This window comes from Acomys minous (assembly GCF_964271855.1).
Source record: "Acomys minous genome assembly, chromosome: 13".
NCBI lineage: Eukaryota > Metazoa > Chordata > Mammalia > Rodentia > Muridae > Acomys > Acomys minous.
In genome coordinates, this window is record NC_140495.1 from 102166529 (window position 1) to 102183578 (window position 17050).

At 45.7% G+C, this 17050-nt stretch overlaps 1 protein-coding gene across 8 annotated transcripts in view; it reads right to left on the reverse strand.

Annotated features, from left to right (window-relative positions):
* CABIN1 (calcineurin binding protein 1) overlaps nt 1-17050 on the reverse strand; it is a 126682-nt gene that overhangs the window by 107931 nt on the left and 1701 nt on the right. For 4 of the 8 annotated variants that reach the window (XM_084753126.1, XM_084753125.1, XM_084753124.1 and 1 more), the window contains exons 2-9: nt 9711-9785; nt 8944-9036; nt 8411-8524; nt 6746-6880; nt 4910-5090; nt 3754-3883; nt 2084-2233; nt 673-944 (exon numbers count right to left, since the gene is read on the reverse strand). In XM_084753126.1, coding sequence (XP_084609252.1) covers nt 673-944; nt 2084-2233; nt 3754-3883; nt 4910-5090; nt 6746-6880; nt 8411-8524; nt 8944-9036; nt 9711-9713 — 1078 coding nt within the window. In that variant the 5' untranslated portion in view covers nt 9714-9785. Of the gene's footprint in view, nt 1-672; nt 945-2083; nt 2234-3753; nt 3884-4909; nt 5091-6745; nt 6881-8410; nt 8525-8943; nt 9037-9710; nt 9857-15688; nt 15821-17050 lie in introns of those variants that run through there. The other 4 variants (XM_084753123.1, XM_084753121.1, XM_084753122.1 and 1 more) reach the window with 4 other exon arrangements.

Genomic DNA, 17050 nt, shown 5'->3' on the forward strand with positions numbered 1-17050 from the left:
ATGTGTGAAACAGAAAAGAAACAGCCATGCTACAGTCATTTAGAAACATCTTTAACAGCCAGTGGCAGGAAAATCAGAAATCTACATGGGAGCTTTTGGTAAAAACTCTTTACAGTCCAGGGGTAATAAAAATGTACTATCACATATGATAATGACTCTAATGATTCTAAGGTCTACAAACAGAATGCATCCAGCAAGAAGGCAGGACCAACAGCAAGGACATAATAAGGGGAAGATGTACTGCTCTTTCTTTCTTTCTTTCTTTTCTTTCTTTCTTTCTTTCTTTCTTTCTTTATGAGATAGGTTTTCTCTATCCTGGAACTCACTCTGTAGACCAGCCTGGCCTCAAAGTCATAGAGATCTGCCTGCTTCTGCCTTCCAAGTGTGAGGACTAAAGGCATGTGGCATCACCACCCGACCGAGGGAAAAGGAACTTTTATGCCAAGACTTAGCAGTTAGGAAGGGGGTCTGTCATGGAGCTGCATTTAGAGCCCCATCCCCTGAGTGTCAATGCTTCTGTGCTAGCCCTGTGGCCAGGCTCATCAGTTTTCTACAAGACTGGAGCTCTCCTTTTCACTCAGGGCACAAGGACCATATCTCCCCGGAGATGCCAAGGCCCCCTGCTCAACATATATGGGCTTTCAGGAATGTGACTTCACAAGGCCTGCTCACCCAGAGGAGTGCCTGTATCCAGCAGGCCGGGGCTGTGCAGTGGGAAGCTCGCTGTGGTCACAGAGGTATAGGAGAGCACAGGCTCAGCCACAGCCAGAGCTGGACTTGGCTGGACAACACTGACAGCTGCAACCACTACAGGGGATGCGAGGAGCTGGCTGGGGTCCTGGTAGTCAGATAGGTCAATCCTCTTCCCAAGGCTGGGCCTTGGGGGCTCACAAGTGGTGAGGTGATTGTACATGGCCAGCAAGCTCTCTCCAAGGCACTTCCACCTGCAAAGAAAGGGCCACCACACCTGGTTAACACCTGTCACAAAAGCCAACTGGCCTGTACAGGCTCAGCAGAACTGTTCTAGAGCTGTGATCTCAAAGAACAGAGAGAAGGCACTCAACATTTTGACACCATCATAACAAAAAAAAAATGTTGAATCCAGCATATGCTAAAGTGGAGAAGTCCAAGACAGAGCAGGTGCAGAGATCTAGTATCTTCCTGCTCCTCACCTCAGCAGAGACCCCTAATGTTCTCTTTCATTACACCATCCCCTACAAAGGAGGGATGCTGTTCCCAGTTTTTAAGAAATAGCATGTAATGCTCCCAGTGTCACCCAACTACCAGCATCAGGACTGTAAAGAGGCCCGGGGGAGCTCTATTATCACAGTGGCAATGACCCTGAATAAGGTGCCTATTGAGGGGTAAGGGGGTTCAGAGTACAGCAATGATGGCAGGACATGCTAAATTTAGACTCAAGATTTGATGGCAGAACTTGTGTGTGCATATGTACTCTTGAGGCAGTCTCATTGTGTAGCCCCAGCTGGCCTCAAACTCACTATGCAGTGCAGTCTGGTCTGGAAACCAGAGACTCATCTGCTTCAGCCTCCCAGTTCTGGGATTTCAGGCATGAGCTTAACTGTAACACCAGAATTTTTGAAGCAAACAAAACAAAACAAAAAGCCAGTTCTTACTACTCCAACTCCAGTGGGCCACCTTCCAAGAAGGAAAGGGCCACTAACACATTACAGGGCTCACAAGGACTCCGCTACGCCCATCAGGACACCTCATCTGGCCCGGATAAGAGTACAGACCCAACACCCAGGGAAGTCCACACCTGTGACAAACTCCAGGATTCCAGGCTCCCACCTGGCTGGTATCCACCTATTGTTAATGTTCTTTCTCCTTGTTGGAAGAGAAGGCTGAGAAGGACAGAGATACTCCTAGTGACTGGGGTGAGCAACTTGCACTGGGCATGCTTAAGAGAGCTAAGATGCTTTTTAGTAGCCTGCAAACAGGTACCTGCCTCCAGCTCTCCAGCCACCCCCTGCCACCAGCCCAGGTCTGACCTGGGGTCTCTCCCTCCTGCGTAGGGAGTCTCTTAGCAGCCAACCCAACATTCCTAGAGAAACCAGATACCTACGTGAAGAAAGGTATGGGCTGCACTAGTTTCAAGTCTGGCTCCTTCTCTCGAATGATCAGTGCTTGTCTCTTCTTCCGCAGCCCCAGAGCCTCTTCCACAATGGCCTGTGTCTCTGCTGGACTCACCGACACATCGTGAATTGACATGTCACTAAAAGTGTTTAAGACAGGGGGTAATCAGTGTTAAAGCTAGAGTCACTTCTAAAATTTTATAAACAAGGATCCATTTAAGTGAATACCCTTTAGTTAGTAAATTACAACTTGACTCTGACTTCCAATGGGTAGTTATCAGCACTCCTATACCCATACACAGTGGAAATCACAAAAGCCCTTTGTTCTTTCCACAGAGTTTTCATATGTATTAACAGTATGGTAATGCTTTGTGTCCGAAAAGCCACAGCAAAGAAATGACTGTTTTTCCAATAAAGCCACTAGACAAATTATGTTCACTAAAATCAATGGTGTCTCCAAAATACACAAAGATTGGGATCTCAAGGTCTCAGGTGCCACTTACACCTGCCCTCTTAGAACCCAGACCGTCCTGGTGCCTCCAGCAGGTCTACCTGACACAGCCACTCAAGCGACTTAACCTCACCAGAAACCTTAGTTCATCAAGGGTACAGAGAACAGCCTGAGATGAACAGCCACTAATCCCCAAGAGGTAAATTCCAGGGCCGGGGACCACCTGACTGGCAAGGGTTTTCTGGGTGGTGAGATTGAGGAGGAGGGGCACGGAGCTCAGAAAGCTGCAGAAGCACCATCAGAAAACGGCACTGTAAAGGAGAAACTATGCAAAAGGGGTAGAGAAATGGGGTCATGACAGGCGAGGTGTCCTAGACAGAGTTTCTATCACTGTGATAAAATATCATGACTAAAAATCAACTTGGGGAACAAAGAGTCCACTTCGCTTATACACCCAGGTAATAGTCCATGACTGAGGGAAGTCAGGGCAGGAACCTGGTGGCGGGAGCCGATGCAGAAGCCATGGAAGAGTGCTGCTTGCTGCCGTGCTCCTCATAACTTGCTCAGCCTGCTTTCTTATAGAGCACAGGACTACCAGCCCAGTGCCGGCACCAATCCCTAACTAACACAATGCCCTGCAGCCTACTAATCTTAGGGAGGCCCTCTCTCCATTGAGGTCCCTTCTCTCAGGTGACACTAGTTTGTGCTGAGTAGACATAAAACCAGTAGCAAAGGAGGTTAACAGAGTCAGAGCCAGGGTGAAGAGACAGACAGGATGGTCACAACAGGGCCAGGCAGGGATGTGCCAGGGACCTGCGGCAGCTCTAACAATAGAGGGAATAGCAGGAGGTAAAGCAAAGAGAAGGAAGGGCCCAGGCTGCAAAGGGCCTCTGGGTAATACAGGTAGTAATGGGCTTTGCTCTGGAAGCATGGCAGGGGTGGCACAAAATCGGGGTATGCTTGGGATACTGAATTTGAGCAGTACTGATGACAAAATCTTGGCAGGAACTGTAACCCTGAGTTCAACTCCTAGTACCTAACCCCACCAAACAAGAAACTGGCAGGTAAAGTAAGCTCGGCGATGAGGACGGCACAGGCGATAAGCCCTGGCATCCAGGGACGCCAATCACACAGCGATCCGGACAGAGACAGAGAATGACGGGTGCTCCTGATGCTTACCAGCACACGGTGATGTCATGTGGGCCTTACCATTTGAGGAACATTCGGAGTGAGTCCTTCCGGAGACAAGGTTGCTCTTCAAAAATCTTCTCCTTGAGGACCAGGCCTTTGCTGTACCGGCAGTCTTTCTCCAGTGCTTTGCAGATGAAGTAAAGACATGCTAGCAGGAAGAGAAACGGCTTAGGAGCTAAGGCTGCTTTCAAAACGCCAGCCTTGCCAGTCAACAGCAGGAAACTGTCCCCACTCTGGAGTCAACGAATGCACAACATAATGGGGAGATAGCTAGTACACTGCTGAGGAGAGCAGCGCAGACTGCCTGAGCTGAGTACAACCACAGAGCCAGAAGCAACCAGTCTGTATGACCTTCCTGGGCAGCCCTGACCCTGTGATTCCATACTTAATAACTGCTGAGAAAATAATGTAAAGCGTTCACAGTCATTAACTACTGGCTAATGGGAAAACAGCCTTGAAAATATCTGGCCATCTCAGCTGTGAGACTGACATTGCCACCCAGTGGGCCTAGAGGAGAGAACATCAAATTATCCCCGAACCTACAGAGAATGAAATTTGCCTTATTAACTTCTGGGTTTATCTGGAACTTTTCACTCCCTTCTTTTCTATTTCTCACCTTTGGGATAGACAAGAAAATTTTATCCTACAAATGTCCCACCATTAAATTTTGGAGCACACAAACTATCTAGCTTAGCAGGCCCATGGGTAAAGAAGAACCCTGCTCCAGGATGGATTAACCTCTAGCATCACATACACATGAGGTGTGCTCGCCTTCCCTCTCCATTTCCAACCCCACCACCCTCAAGTAAACATACAGCAAGAAGGTGGCAAACCAAAAAGCCAAGACCAGGCACCAATCCACTGGCACCCCAAAGCTATGAGAAATAAACATCTGCCATAAGGCGCTCAATGTGGCAGGCCTTTTGAGTTCAAGACTAGCCTAGATGACACAAAACAACAACAACCCCAAAAGACAGGACAACGCACAGAGGAAAAGGGGACATTCCTCAGAGAAAACATCACTTACCGTTCTCTTACTACGGTACTTACATGAAGTATCCAGTGAATGAAGAATGGCAAACAGAATAAAGCAAGCGTGTAAAAACATCTCCGCTCCCCCTCATCTTGACAGGAAGTCTGACAAGATCAACCTCTCTCAAGTGCCCCGACTCACTTGTGTAATCACTGAGGGTGTACAAGACAGTGATGAGATTGTCCAAGCAGGGCCAGTGGTCAGGATTACACCGAAGCCCTTCCTCAAAAGCATGGCGAGCCAGGGGAAGCCGGATGAGCCGTAGGGCCACGTGCCCAATTTTATACCAAAGGTTGACGTCAGTGGAATCCAGCATCACTGCCTAGAAGCAGCATAAGCAGAGGTACATGAGTGCACTTGATTAGCATTCTCACTGAGCAGGCAAGATGGGGAAAAAGGACAGCATTGGTCCTGCTGTTCAAGTTACCCTGGGAAATGACAAGGCCGTGTGCCCATTTATAACCAATGAAGTTGGTTCACTTTTCTGGAGTCTCACGCTTCCAAGACCCAGAGAAATGACACATAAAAAGTCACATGGAACAGGGCATGGTGACTCATGCCTGTAATCCCAACACTCTGGAGGCTGAGGCAGGAAGACAGTAAGAAGACCCACCAGGACTACAAAATGAAGTCCTCCTCAAGAAATACAAGTTATATAATAAACCTGGCATGGGGGCCCGTGTCTGTAATCCCAGCAGTGAGAGGAGGAGGAAGACTAGAGTTCAAGGCCATTCTCCCTTCACAGCTCTGGAATACATGAAAACTGTCACACAAAACTTACTTTTTAAAAATGTTACATAAGCCAGGCGTGGTGGTGCACGCCTTTAATCCCAGCACTCAGGAGGCAGAGGCAGGCAGATCGCTGTGAGTTCCACACCAGCCTGGTCTACAAAGCGAGTCCAGGACAGCCACGGCTAATACAGAGAGACCCTGTCTCATAAAACCAAAAAATAAAAAAATAAAAAAAATAAAAATAATAAATTTTAAGTTACACAATGGGCTGGAGCGATGGCTCAGAGGTTAAGAGCACCATCTGCTCTTCCAAAGGTCCTGAGTTCAATTCCCAGCAGCCACATGGTGGCTCACAACCATCAAGATAGCTCAGAGGTTAAAGAGCACTTGCTGCTCTTACAAGGATGCGTGTTTGGTTCACAGCACCTGTATCAACCAGCTCACAGCCACCTGTACCTCCAGGACCAGGAGGATCTAAAGCCAAAGGCATCAGCAAGACCTGCACTCACAACACATGCTCACACACACACAAAACCAAAAATATATCAAACCTTTAAAATACATCAAAAGAAGCAAAGGAATAGAATACAAAGAAAATCAAGAGTCTCACAGATTCTAGAACACTTACAGGCTTGGAGGAGACCTTAGCTCACATCACTGTTCTAACATTCATTAGCAGAAAGACCTAAGCCTGTGTCCTCATCACTGAAATGAGAATAGGCTCACTCTCCTTGAAAGACAGCATGAAATTGCATGGCGAGCACTTAGGACACTATGTGGGGCATTAGCTACCCACAGAGACAGCAACAGAAGTAATGCCCATGTTACTATGATCAGAGGGCTCCAAATGCAGGCGTCAGGCTCTAGAGGGCCGCAGTCTCCACACGAAAGCATGCACCAGCCTGCTTACTTTGCTCCACTGCTATGAGACGCTGCAGGCTCAGCCCCTCCACTCCTTGGCGTATAGACAGGTGCCACAACGGCCAGCTCTACCCCTTTTCTCCTCCCATTACCTGGATGTTCAAATGTATTAAATAAGTCACCTGCAGTCACATGATGGTAGAAATTTTCATAGTCCTCTGAACTGAGGCCCATCCCAGTCCCTAGCCCTGCCTTCCAGGCCTTTCTGTACTCAATGCCTCAGGCACATCAGCATGACAATCTGTTCAGTCAACAAGACCACTTCCTATCCCCTTCTTTGTCCATCTTCTAAACAGGAATTTTTGAGTACTCCCAACTCCATACCTCCAAATAGAATTCCATGGCTGTCTCCAGGTCCTCTCGTTGGGCTGCCAGCTGGGCCAGGTTCTTATATGTAGAATATTTCAGTATCAGTCCAGGGTGTTTCAGCCCTTCCTTCTCATCTCCTGATGAAACTGCCTAAGAGAAAACAGAGGTGAAAGTGACACTCTGTCCCTACAGCTGCAGCAAGCAATCAACAGGATACCTTGTTACCTGCTCAAGACAGAACAGTTCCACACCACCTGGGAAATTTAGGTGTTGCAGATATTCTTGGCAGACCCAACAGCTCTTTCACACAAAGAAAGACCAAACCAACACGAAGCACGCTGCACAAGTTTGGTAATCAAGACAGTTAAGGGACCCCTCTCTATCCCTGCTGCCGCGTCTGAGTGCTGGGTGTAGCTGACAGCACTCATAGGTTCAGCAAGCCCCGCCTACTCAGGGACAAGTGTGAAGAGGCTTCCTGGTGTGAGCAGCAGGAGGCTGTGCTTCTGACTGTTACACAGCCACCCTACAAGCTACTCCCACTAGAGAGCTGGTGTCAGTGAACTCCGTAATACAAGTACAGTAATTCCTAGCCATATGAACTATGAACACAGGGTCAGAGTATCATCAATGTAAAAAGTTGTTTCATGGCTTCATTTATTTATTTTGGTTTTTCGAAACAGGGTTTCTCTGTGTAGCCTTGGCTGTCCTGAACTCACTTTGTAGACCAGGCTGCCTTCAAACTCACAGAGATCCTCCTGCCTCTGCTTCCCAAGTGCAGAGATTAAAGGCATGTGCCACCACACCCAGTGTTATGGCTGTTTTTAAAGAAACACTTTGAAGACATTAACTCTTGCAAGAAATCACTGAATAGAAATTGCTGCTGAGGCTGAAGCGATAGCTCAGCACTTAAAAGAGCTCTGACTCCTCCAGAGGATCTGAGTTTAGCTCCCACACCCATGCCGCAGTTCACTCCCACCTCTGACTCCAGCTCGGAGAGTCCACACTCTTTTGGGCCCCTGCAGGTATCTACACATACATGCACATATATACTCAGGGTTACACACCTAAATAAATAATTTTTTTTTTGTTTTGTTTTGTTTTTCGAGACAGGGTCTCTCTGTGTAGCATTGGCTGTCCTGGACCCACTTTGTAGACCAGGCTGGCCTCGAACTCACAGCGATCCGCCTGCCTCTGCCTCCCGAGTGCTGGGATTAAAGGCGTGCGCCACCACGCCCGGCTAAATAAATAATTTTTAAAAACAAGAAAAGTGGCAGGACACAGTAGTTCATACTTTTAATCACACATCCAGGAGGCAGATGCAGGCAGAACTCAGTTAGTTAAAAGCCAGTCTGTCTACAGAAAGAGTTCCAGGACAGGCAGCACTCAGCAGGAAGGAGGTGGGGTACGACAATCAATTCAAGACCACCGTGGGCTACATAGCAAGTTCAAGACTAGCCTGGACTACATGAGACCGTCTCAAGAAAAAATAAAACTAAAACCAAACACACACGCACACATATGTGGACATGTGCAAAACAGAGAGACAGACACTGAGGCACTGGATAGGGTGTTACAAGTCTATAATCCCAGCATCTAGGAGAACCCTGAATTTCAGGCTAGCCTGAACTTCAAGGTGAGACGTTGGCTCAAAATACACAGCCAAGCCCACCAGTGCCTCACCTCCCGCAGCAAGCGTGCCTCCAGGAGCTCATGGTAGGCCTTAGCAGACTCCTCAAACCTGTCATGTTTCTGTAGATCCAAGGCCTTGTGGTATAGGGCAAACGCCTCTGCTTCCTGCAAACCAAGATACGAGATGTTTTACACCATATAGAACTGATTCTTCTAAATTAAAAAATGTGTGTAAAAGGAAGGCTGTGAGTCACTGCCAAGCTAACTGAGCTATGGCCTCTAGAGTGGAAGAAATCCTCCTACTCCGGGTCCAGATCGCACTGCTGTGAAGAGTCCCTTTCAAGCACACACAGGGGGTGGGGGGATGGAGGGGGTGAGGTGAGGCAGGTACCACTGAGTGTCCAAAGAGCAGACCTATATATTTTCAGCATGACTATGTCCTGAATGAAACATGTTCAACAAGAGGTGGCAAGGCCGCCTTCTTCACAATGCAATTTCCCCATAGAGCCCCACTAAGGACACATCTGAATTCATTTAACAGGAACAAAGAGATCCCCCTGAGAAGATCATCTCAGAGTACATACCTGGGCCTCCTTTGTCTGGATTTTGTGACTTTTAAAGCTCCCTTCATGGTCATCCTCAATTGTGGAGCTGGCATTTAAGGCTGCAATTCGAATCTAGAAATGAGTTCGGAGGAACTGAGCACAGATGAAGACAAATTCTGCTTCAGAATATATCTAGGCTACTAGGAAAAACTATGGAGGCTGGGCATGGTGGCACAGACCTTTAATCAGAGCACTCTGGAGGCAGAGACAGGCAGACCGCTGTGAGTTCAAGGCGAGCCTGGTCTACAAAGTAAGTCCAGGACAGCGAAGGCTACACAGAGAAATCCTGTCTCAAAAAAAAAAAAAAAGAAAAAAAGAAAAAGAAAGAAAGAAAAGAAAAGAAAAAGAAAGAAAGAAAAGAAAGAAGAAAAAAAAAAGAAAAACTATGGAGGACTGACCTACCAACATCCATCCAGAGGGAAATTTAAGAAGAGAGTTTGTGAGACTGCCCATCAGTGTGGAAAGTATATCCTGGGTACTGTCCACCACAAAGGAACAGGCTGGGAGCCCCCAGTTTCTACTCAACACAGAAGGTATTAGAATAACAATCCCAATAAAACAGGCCAATTCTGTGTCTTTCCTACAAATGTGATTGAAACCTCACAAGCCATAGCCAGTCAAGCATCCCCACCCACAGGCGTACCAACAAGCCTTCTGGAAGAAAAGCTGCACAAGGAAAATCCCCTTAACCCCAGGAGCAAAGTGGCAACACTGTCACCAACAACTTAGCACACATCAGGTCTTACCATATTCAGAGCTTCAGCACCACCATGGAGGGTCACTTTCCATCACTGGAGGAGAATGGGCCAGTCCACAGTCCCCTAAAGAGGACACAGGGCAGAGGGGTTCACAAAGAGCTAGGAATAGCACAGTGCTCAGACCACCTGTGTCTCTGAAATATAGTAAGAAAAAAACAGCATTACAGGAAGTCAAACCAGTTTGAAGACTGCAGAAGATGATGGGAGTGACAAGAGTGTGGTGAAAGTAGAATTTCATATGTTATTCCTGGAACTATAAAACAGCCCCTATGGAGAACACACTGGCAGTTCCTCAAAATGCCAGATAGAATTAGCATATGATCTGGAGCCCACTCCTAGGCACCTACTCAGAAGAAAACATGTCCATGCCAAAACTTGTTCATGAATGCACCTAGCAACACTATTCCTAAGAGCGAAGAGGTAGAGATTACACAGTATCTATAAAGTCATTAACAAATAAAACTGGGAACTCAGTAAAGAAACACTGTCCATTCATAAAAAGAATAAAATTCTACAACATGACGGAACCTCTAAAACTAAACTAAATAAAAGATGTCATATGCAAAACAGTCAATACTGTCTGGTTCGTTAGCTGATGTGTCTGGAATCGACAAAGTCAATCAGCAGGTAAGGAGCATGCTGAGATCAGGCTGTGCCCTGCTCCACACTAGCTTGTATTGTGTAAAACTCTGGTTTTTCAGGCTGGGCCTTGCCCTCAGTGGCTCACTTCACAAGCAGCTTTTGACTCCCATTTCGAGAAATGGCATCTGCACATGGTGGACATGTGAAGCTCACACCTGTCCAGCACCACCTGCAAAGCACAGACTGACAAATCCTCCTGCAAAGCACAGACTGGCAAATGATGAATTCCTGGGAGTAGAAAGGATGCTACCTTACAAATGTATCAGGTGAGCTGGGACTGCTGGCACACGGGCATACTGAGGTCCTACCAGGGAAACTAGGCCCAAGAATGTACCAGACACACCAGGACTAGAGAACGAGGTTGGCACCTAGCAGTGCACTGACAACAGCCCCACCAACCTACCATGTGACCATCTGGTGAGTGCATCAAGGGCTGACAGGCAGGCAACACCCAACTTTCCCAGGAGCTTCAGTTCAGCTATGTCCTAGCTGTTGACCTACTGTCCATGTGCCCATTTGATCACCCAGACTCAGTATTGCCCTCTGCACACGGGCTCACTCTGCAGCTCTGCTCTCAAACCCAGGACCATCAGCAGTCTGACGCACAGAGGTGGACTACTATTTGATTTCTATCAGCTTCCTTACGTCTCAGGACTTCTCAGACCTCTTAAACTCTGCTGTGGCCTCTTAACCCTTGACAGCGATTCTGGAAGACGTGTGTGTGTGTGTGTGTGTGTGTGTGTGTGTGTGTGTGCGCGCGCGCGCGTGTGCATGTGTGTATTCAGGGCCCTTTGAACACTGCCTCCTTCCGCAAGAGCATTCTCCTGGAAGCCTTGCTTTCTGCCCGGAGGCTGAGAGAGGGCAGTGAGGTGGCCAGCACAAGAGACTACTGTTGGCTCATGGCTAAAAGCATGGTGATTTCCTAACAAGCTGGCCATTTCACATGCATGAGGTAGGAATTGGGGCTTGCTGCCTCTTCTCTTCTGGAGAGGCTGAAGGAGATCCTTTGCCAGATGCATGTTCTTCTATGGAGACAGTCACCACAGTGTAGGGTTACAGTGTAACATAAAGTTAATATTAGTAACTCACTTTATGTGGTCCCCTCAGCCAGGGTTAACAAGGAAAGTGAGAGCATGCCCTGGAAGCTCACTGGCCAGCCAGCCTGGTGTTCACAGCAGGAAACAGAGGGTGAAGGGCCAGTGCGATGACCCAGCCTGGAAAGGCACAAACTTGGCAACCTAGGTTCAATCCCCAGGACCCACATAAACGTGGAAAAAGAAAAGCCTGCACAAAGCTGTCCTCTGACGCCTGCATTTGTACTGTGGCATGTGTACGCCCACCTCAACACACACACACACCCCACACACGAGCGCGCACACACACACCACATACAAATAAAATTTAGAAAAATTAAATCAGATAAATTGGAATGCAGAGATGGTTCAGCAGGTAAAGGTGCTTGCCATTTAAGACCTACAACGCAAGTTCAATCCCTGGAACCCGCAGAAACGGAGGAGAGAACCTACTCCCCAAAAGTATACTCTAGTGTCCACACATAAACATCACACAATAATAATAATAATAATAATAATAATAATAATAATAATAATAATTATAGTTGTTGTTTTTTAAAGATTTATTTATTATGTATACAGTGCACTGTCATGCAGTATACTCACAAGCCAGAAGAGGGCACCAGATCTCATTATACATGGTTATAAGCCACCAAGTGGTTGCTGGGAATTAAACTCAGGATCTTCGAAAGAGTGCCCAGTGAAACAGGTGGGCAGGCTGCGAAGGCAAGAACCAACACCCCAGATTGCCTTTTCTATGCGCGTGCGCGCACACACACACACCCCTTTTCATAAACATTATTAAAACCAAGAGAGTTCTGATCAAAGCTAAGATGACTACATTGATAAAGTGGTTGCTGTGCAGACATGAGAACCTGAGCTCAGAGCCCCAGCATCATCTACAAGCATCGAGGGAACAAGAAACCCTGGAGCTCACTGGCCAGCCAGTCCAGCTACTGATAAGTCAAGGTTCAGTCAGAGACCCTGACTCAAGAAAAGGTGGAGCACTACTTCCAATATTCATCAAAGAACTACACACACACACACACAGGAATGTACACACAAAGCACGTATACACATGTAAACCATATACACACAAACATGCATATATAAATATTTGTATGTGTATGTGCATGTTATTACTCACTACCAACAACAACAACAAAAAGGACGAGACATCTATTTTAAAATTTTTAAATCTGTCGAACAATTCTAGCAGGTATAGTGGCCAGCAAGTAGGAGGACTTGAAGTTCAAGTCTAGCCTGGCAAAATAGTGAGACCCTGTCTGAATTAACAAAATCAAAAACAAAAAAACAAAAAACTTCTGGGTAAAAGCAAATCAAACTGAAATAAAAGAAATGTAACAAATATAAAAATAAAAATACAATTAAATTATCTAGCAAAAAAGTCATACAATTAGTGTCACAAGGAGACAGCTTAGCACTTAGAAGCACTGGCTGCCCTTGCTGAGGACCTAGGTTCAGGTGTCTCACAACCACCTAGAACCCAATTCCCGGGGATCTGGTGCCCTCTTTCGGCCTCTGAAGGTACTATCTCATGGTGCACATACAGACAAACAGGTATACAATAAGATATTTTAAAATAAATGAATTTTTTAGATTAAAAAATATGATAAAATTCAACAGCTATGAACAATAAAAACACTTGAAAAAAATGGGAATCTTGTTATGATAAAATATAAATACCTCTGTCCTAAAGCCAAAATAGTATTTAATGGAGAAATGCACAAACATTTCTAATGATTTCAGGAATAAAGCCAGGATAGCCACTATCTCTGCTATTACTCTTTGTGTGAGGATGATCAATGCAATGAGAACAGGAAAAGCAAACTGGTTTTAAGAATGGGTACATAAGCTAGATTTAATCTCGTCACTGTAACCTCAGCATTGGGAGGCTGAGGCAGTAGCCAATCTGGGCTACATGGCAAGATCCTATCAAAAAAAAAAAAATGACTAAGAGTTTGTGTTACTAACTGCCAATAGTACAACAGCATGCCTTAAAGATAAAAAATAATCCTACAAACCCATAATCAATGGCAAACTTATACACTAATAAAGGAACTCAGTGAAGAAGCACAGTATACCATTGGCACAGAACTAATCAGTACAGAGCTGGAGCACGGCTCAGCGGAAGAGAGCACCTTGCTATATCAGAGGACTCAGAGGTTCTGAGTGCCAACATCAGCACTCACAGCCATCTATAACTCCAGCTCCAAGGGATATGACGCCCTCTTCTGGCCCCCCTGGGCAACCACACTCATGTGCACATGCCCATTCACATACACACAGACAGAAATTTGAAATTACAATAAATTAAAGATTAATGTAAAAACAGATCATACAAGCCATAAACAGAAAATATAACGGTGCAGAAAATCCTATTTGCAGGAGCAACAAGATTAATTCTTTGGCCAGGAGGTAGTGGCACACACCTTTAATCCCAGCACTCAAGAGGAGAGGCAGGTGTATCTCTGTGAGTTTGAGGCCAGCCTGGTCTACAAAGTTAGTCCAAGATACTCAAAGATACACAGAGAAACCCTGTCTTGGGGGAAAAAAAAGAAAAAAGAAAAAAGATCAAGTCCTTAGTACGAGATTTTCAACTTTGCAAGGAAAATTTTAAAACACAACTGAAAGACAGGAAAGTAAAGGGGACTGGAGAGATGGCTCAGAGGTTAAGAGCACTGACTGCTCTTCCAGAGGTCCTGAGTTCAATTCCCAGCAACCACATGGTGGCTCACAACCATCTATAATGAGATCCTGGTGCCCCCTTCTGGCATGGAAGCGTACCAGAAAGTTGTATACATAGGAAATAAATAAATCTTTAAAAAAAAAAAAAAGATATGAAAGTAAACTTGAAGACTCTTGTTTCCCTTTAACCTTTTTCCCTCTTGTATAAGATAGTTGGGTTGTATAATAAAGTTTAATTGTTAAGAAACAGAGGCAACACATCTCTTTTCCTTGGGTGGGACTCAACTATATACAGGTGTCAGTTCTTCCAAAGTTACCACATAAACTTTATGCAGTCCCAATAAAAACACCAATTAAGACAATAGACAAGATGACACTAAAGATTATTTGGAAAAATAAAAAATGTAAGGCCACCTAGAAACAAAGTGAAAAAAAAAAGCTTCTAAGAAGGGATAAGCTTTATCCAGTATTACAAGTATAAAATATATTATAAGTATATTAACACATGCTATACAAAGCTTAGTGGTTGAAACAAGAGGTACCAGTGCATGCAGCAACAAAGAAGTAGGTGCAGAACCACACTCAAGTATAAGTACGTGCTATGGTGTAGATTCCATTTCAGTGTGTTCCCCAAAAGGATCGTGGTCCTTGGTCGATCAGGCAATGCTGGCAGATAGTTTGAGAGGCCGTAGGCACCTTTTAAAGGCAGTGCCTATGGTGACTCAGGCCATCAGGCTTGGCAGCAAGTGCCTTTACCAGTAGCAAGATGGCCCAGATGACAAGGGAACTCGGGTTGAATCCCTAGAACCCACAGCAGGCTGAGGAGAGAGGACCAACGCCACAAAGTTGTTCTCGGGCCTCCACACTGGTGCTGCGGCACTCACGCCCCACTCCCATCTCATACACAAAATCATCTATCAATTAATGAAATACCTTTCTTTCTTTTTTGTTTTTTTTTGTTTTTTGAGACAGGGTTTCTCTGTGTGGCCTTGGCTGCCCTGGACTCCCTTTGTAGACCAGGCTGGCCTCGAACTCACAGCGATCCACCTGCCTCTACCTCCCGAGTACTTTTTTTTTTTTTTAAGTTGGGCTTGGTGACCTGTAATTCTAGCATTCAGGATAAAGAGGCACCTGGAGGACTGTTGCAAGTTTAAGGCCATCATGGTCCCATTTTACACAGCAAATTCCAGGTCAGGTATGACTAGGTAATGAAATCCTGTCTCAAGGCTGAGGTGGGTAAGCGAAGTGTTGACTAACATTGTGAAAAAACAATACTAGGGGCTGAAGAGATGGCTCAGAGGTTCAGAGCATTGCTGGCTCTTCCAGATGTCCTGAGTTCAATTCCCAGCAACCAAATGGTGGCTCACAACCATCTATACTGGGATCTGATGCCCTCCTCTGGCGCACAGGTGTACACAGAGACAGAGCACTCACATACATAAAATAAATAAATAAATCTTTTTTTTAAAAAAAAACCAATACTATTCTCACATAAATACAAAGCAATTTGACAATATCTAAGAAAATCACAGCTGCACTTACATTTCAAGCAGAATTCTACGTTCAGGCCTCTACCCTGAAGACAAATCTCCAACAGCACAGACGCACATGTACATAGGATTATTCACTGTGCGGCAGTTTGTAATTACAAGACAAGGGAAGCAACTGAAATGGCTGTAAAGAGAATGAACGAACGAACGAACGATGAAACATCCACACAGTAATATGCCCAAGCAAAGACTAATATGCGCAAGGTAAAAATAACTCAAAAGTCTATCATCTTATGAATGAATACATAAAACATGGTTCATTCGAGCCAGGCGTGGTGACGCACACCTCTAATCCCAGCATTTGGGAGGCAGAGGCAGGCAGATCACTGAATTCAAGGCCAGCCTGGTCTACAAAGTGAGTCCAGGACAGCCAAGGCTACACAGAGAAACCCTGTCTCAAAAAAACCAAAAACCAAAACCCAAACAAACAAAAACCATGGTTTGTTCATTCAATGGGTTTCTCAAGCATAAAAATTAAGTACCAACAACACGGGTAGCCTTTGAGAATATGCTAAGTGAAAAAAGCCTATCAAAAAGAGCAAAAACAAAACCAAAAAGCCCGGGGAGTAAGTGTGTGAGGAGCAGATGAAGTCCTGATGGATGTGTTACCACTGACGTGGGCATAGCTACGTCAAGGACCCCAACGTCTCAGACTCAAGCAAATGCCGAGCCTTCTCCTGGTCCAGTGTCTTTGCTGACTGTGGACAGAAAATGCCGCTGTGGCTTCCTCCTCCCAGACTTTCAGCACCAAGCCCCCCTGCTGAGATGAGCTACCCCTGCCTCCTTACTCAGCTGTGTACCATCAATCTACCTCCTCCATTCATTAGCATGAAAGAGGCTCAGATGTGTGTCCAGGGCACACTGAGTGTCTGCGCTCCTGGTGCTGGTGCGTTCCCATCAGAGCGCACGACCCACCCGATCCCAGCTTTTCTGTTATGCATTTGAGATTACAGGTTTTCCACTGTGCACGTGAACAATTCAAGAACGGTGGGTCACATATTTATTGTTCACCATGAATCCCAGAAGCAAACTTAAAACAAACAACAAAAAACAGTGAAGAGGGCTGCACAGATGGCCCAGCAGTTAACAGAGTTGCTGCTCTTACAGGTGCCTGGTCCAGTGCTCAGCACCCATGCAGCAGCTGACTCTAATTCGAGATCTAGGAAAGCCAACTCCCTGGCTTCCTTGCTACCAGGCATGCGCATGATGCATATACATGCATGCAGCAAAAACACATACATATACAATAAAAATAAACACATCTTAATAAAAAACGGCTACCAACTAAAGATGAGAAAAGCACCACAAGTGTTTTGGACTTCAGATTTCCTTTGAATTCTGGAATTTTTGTGTG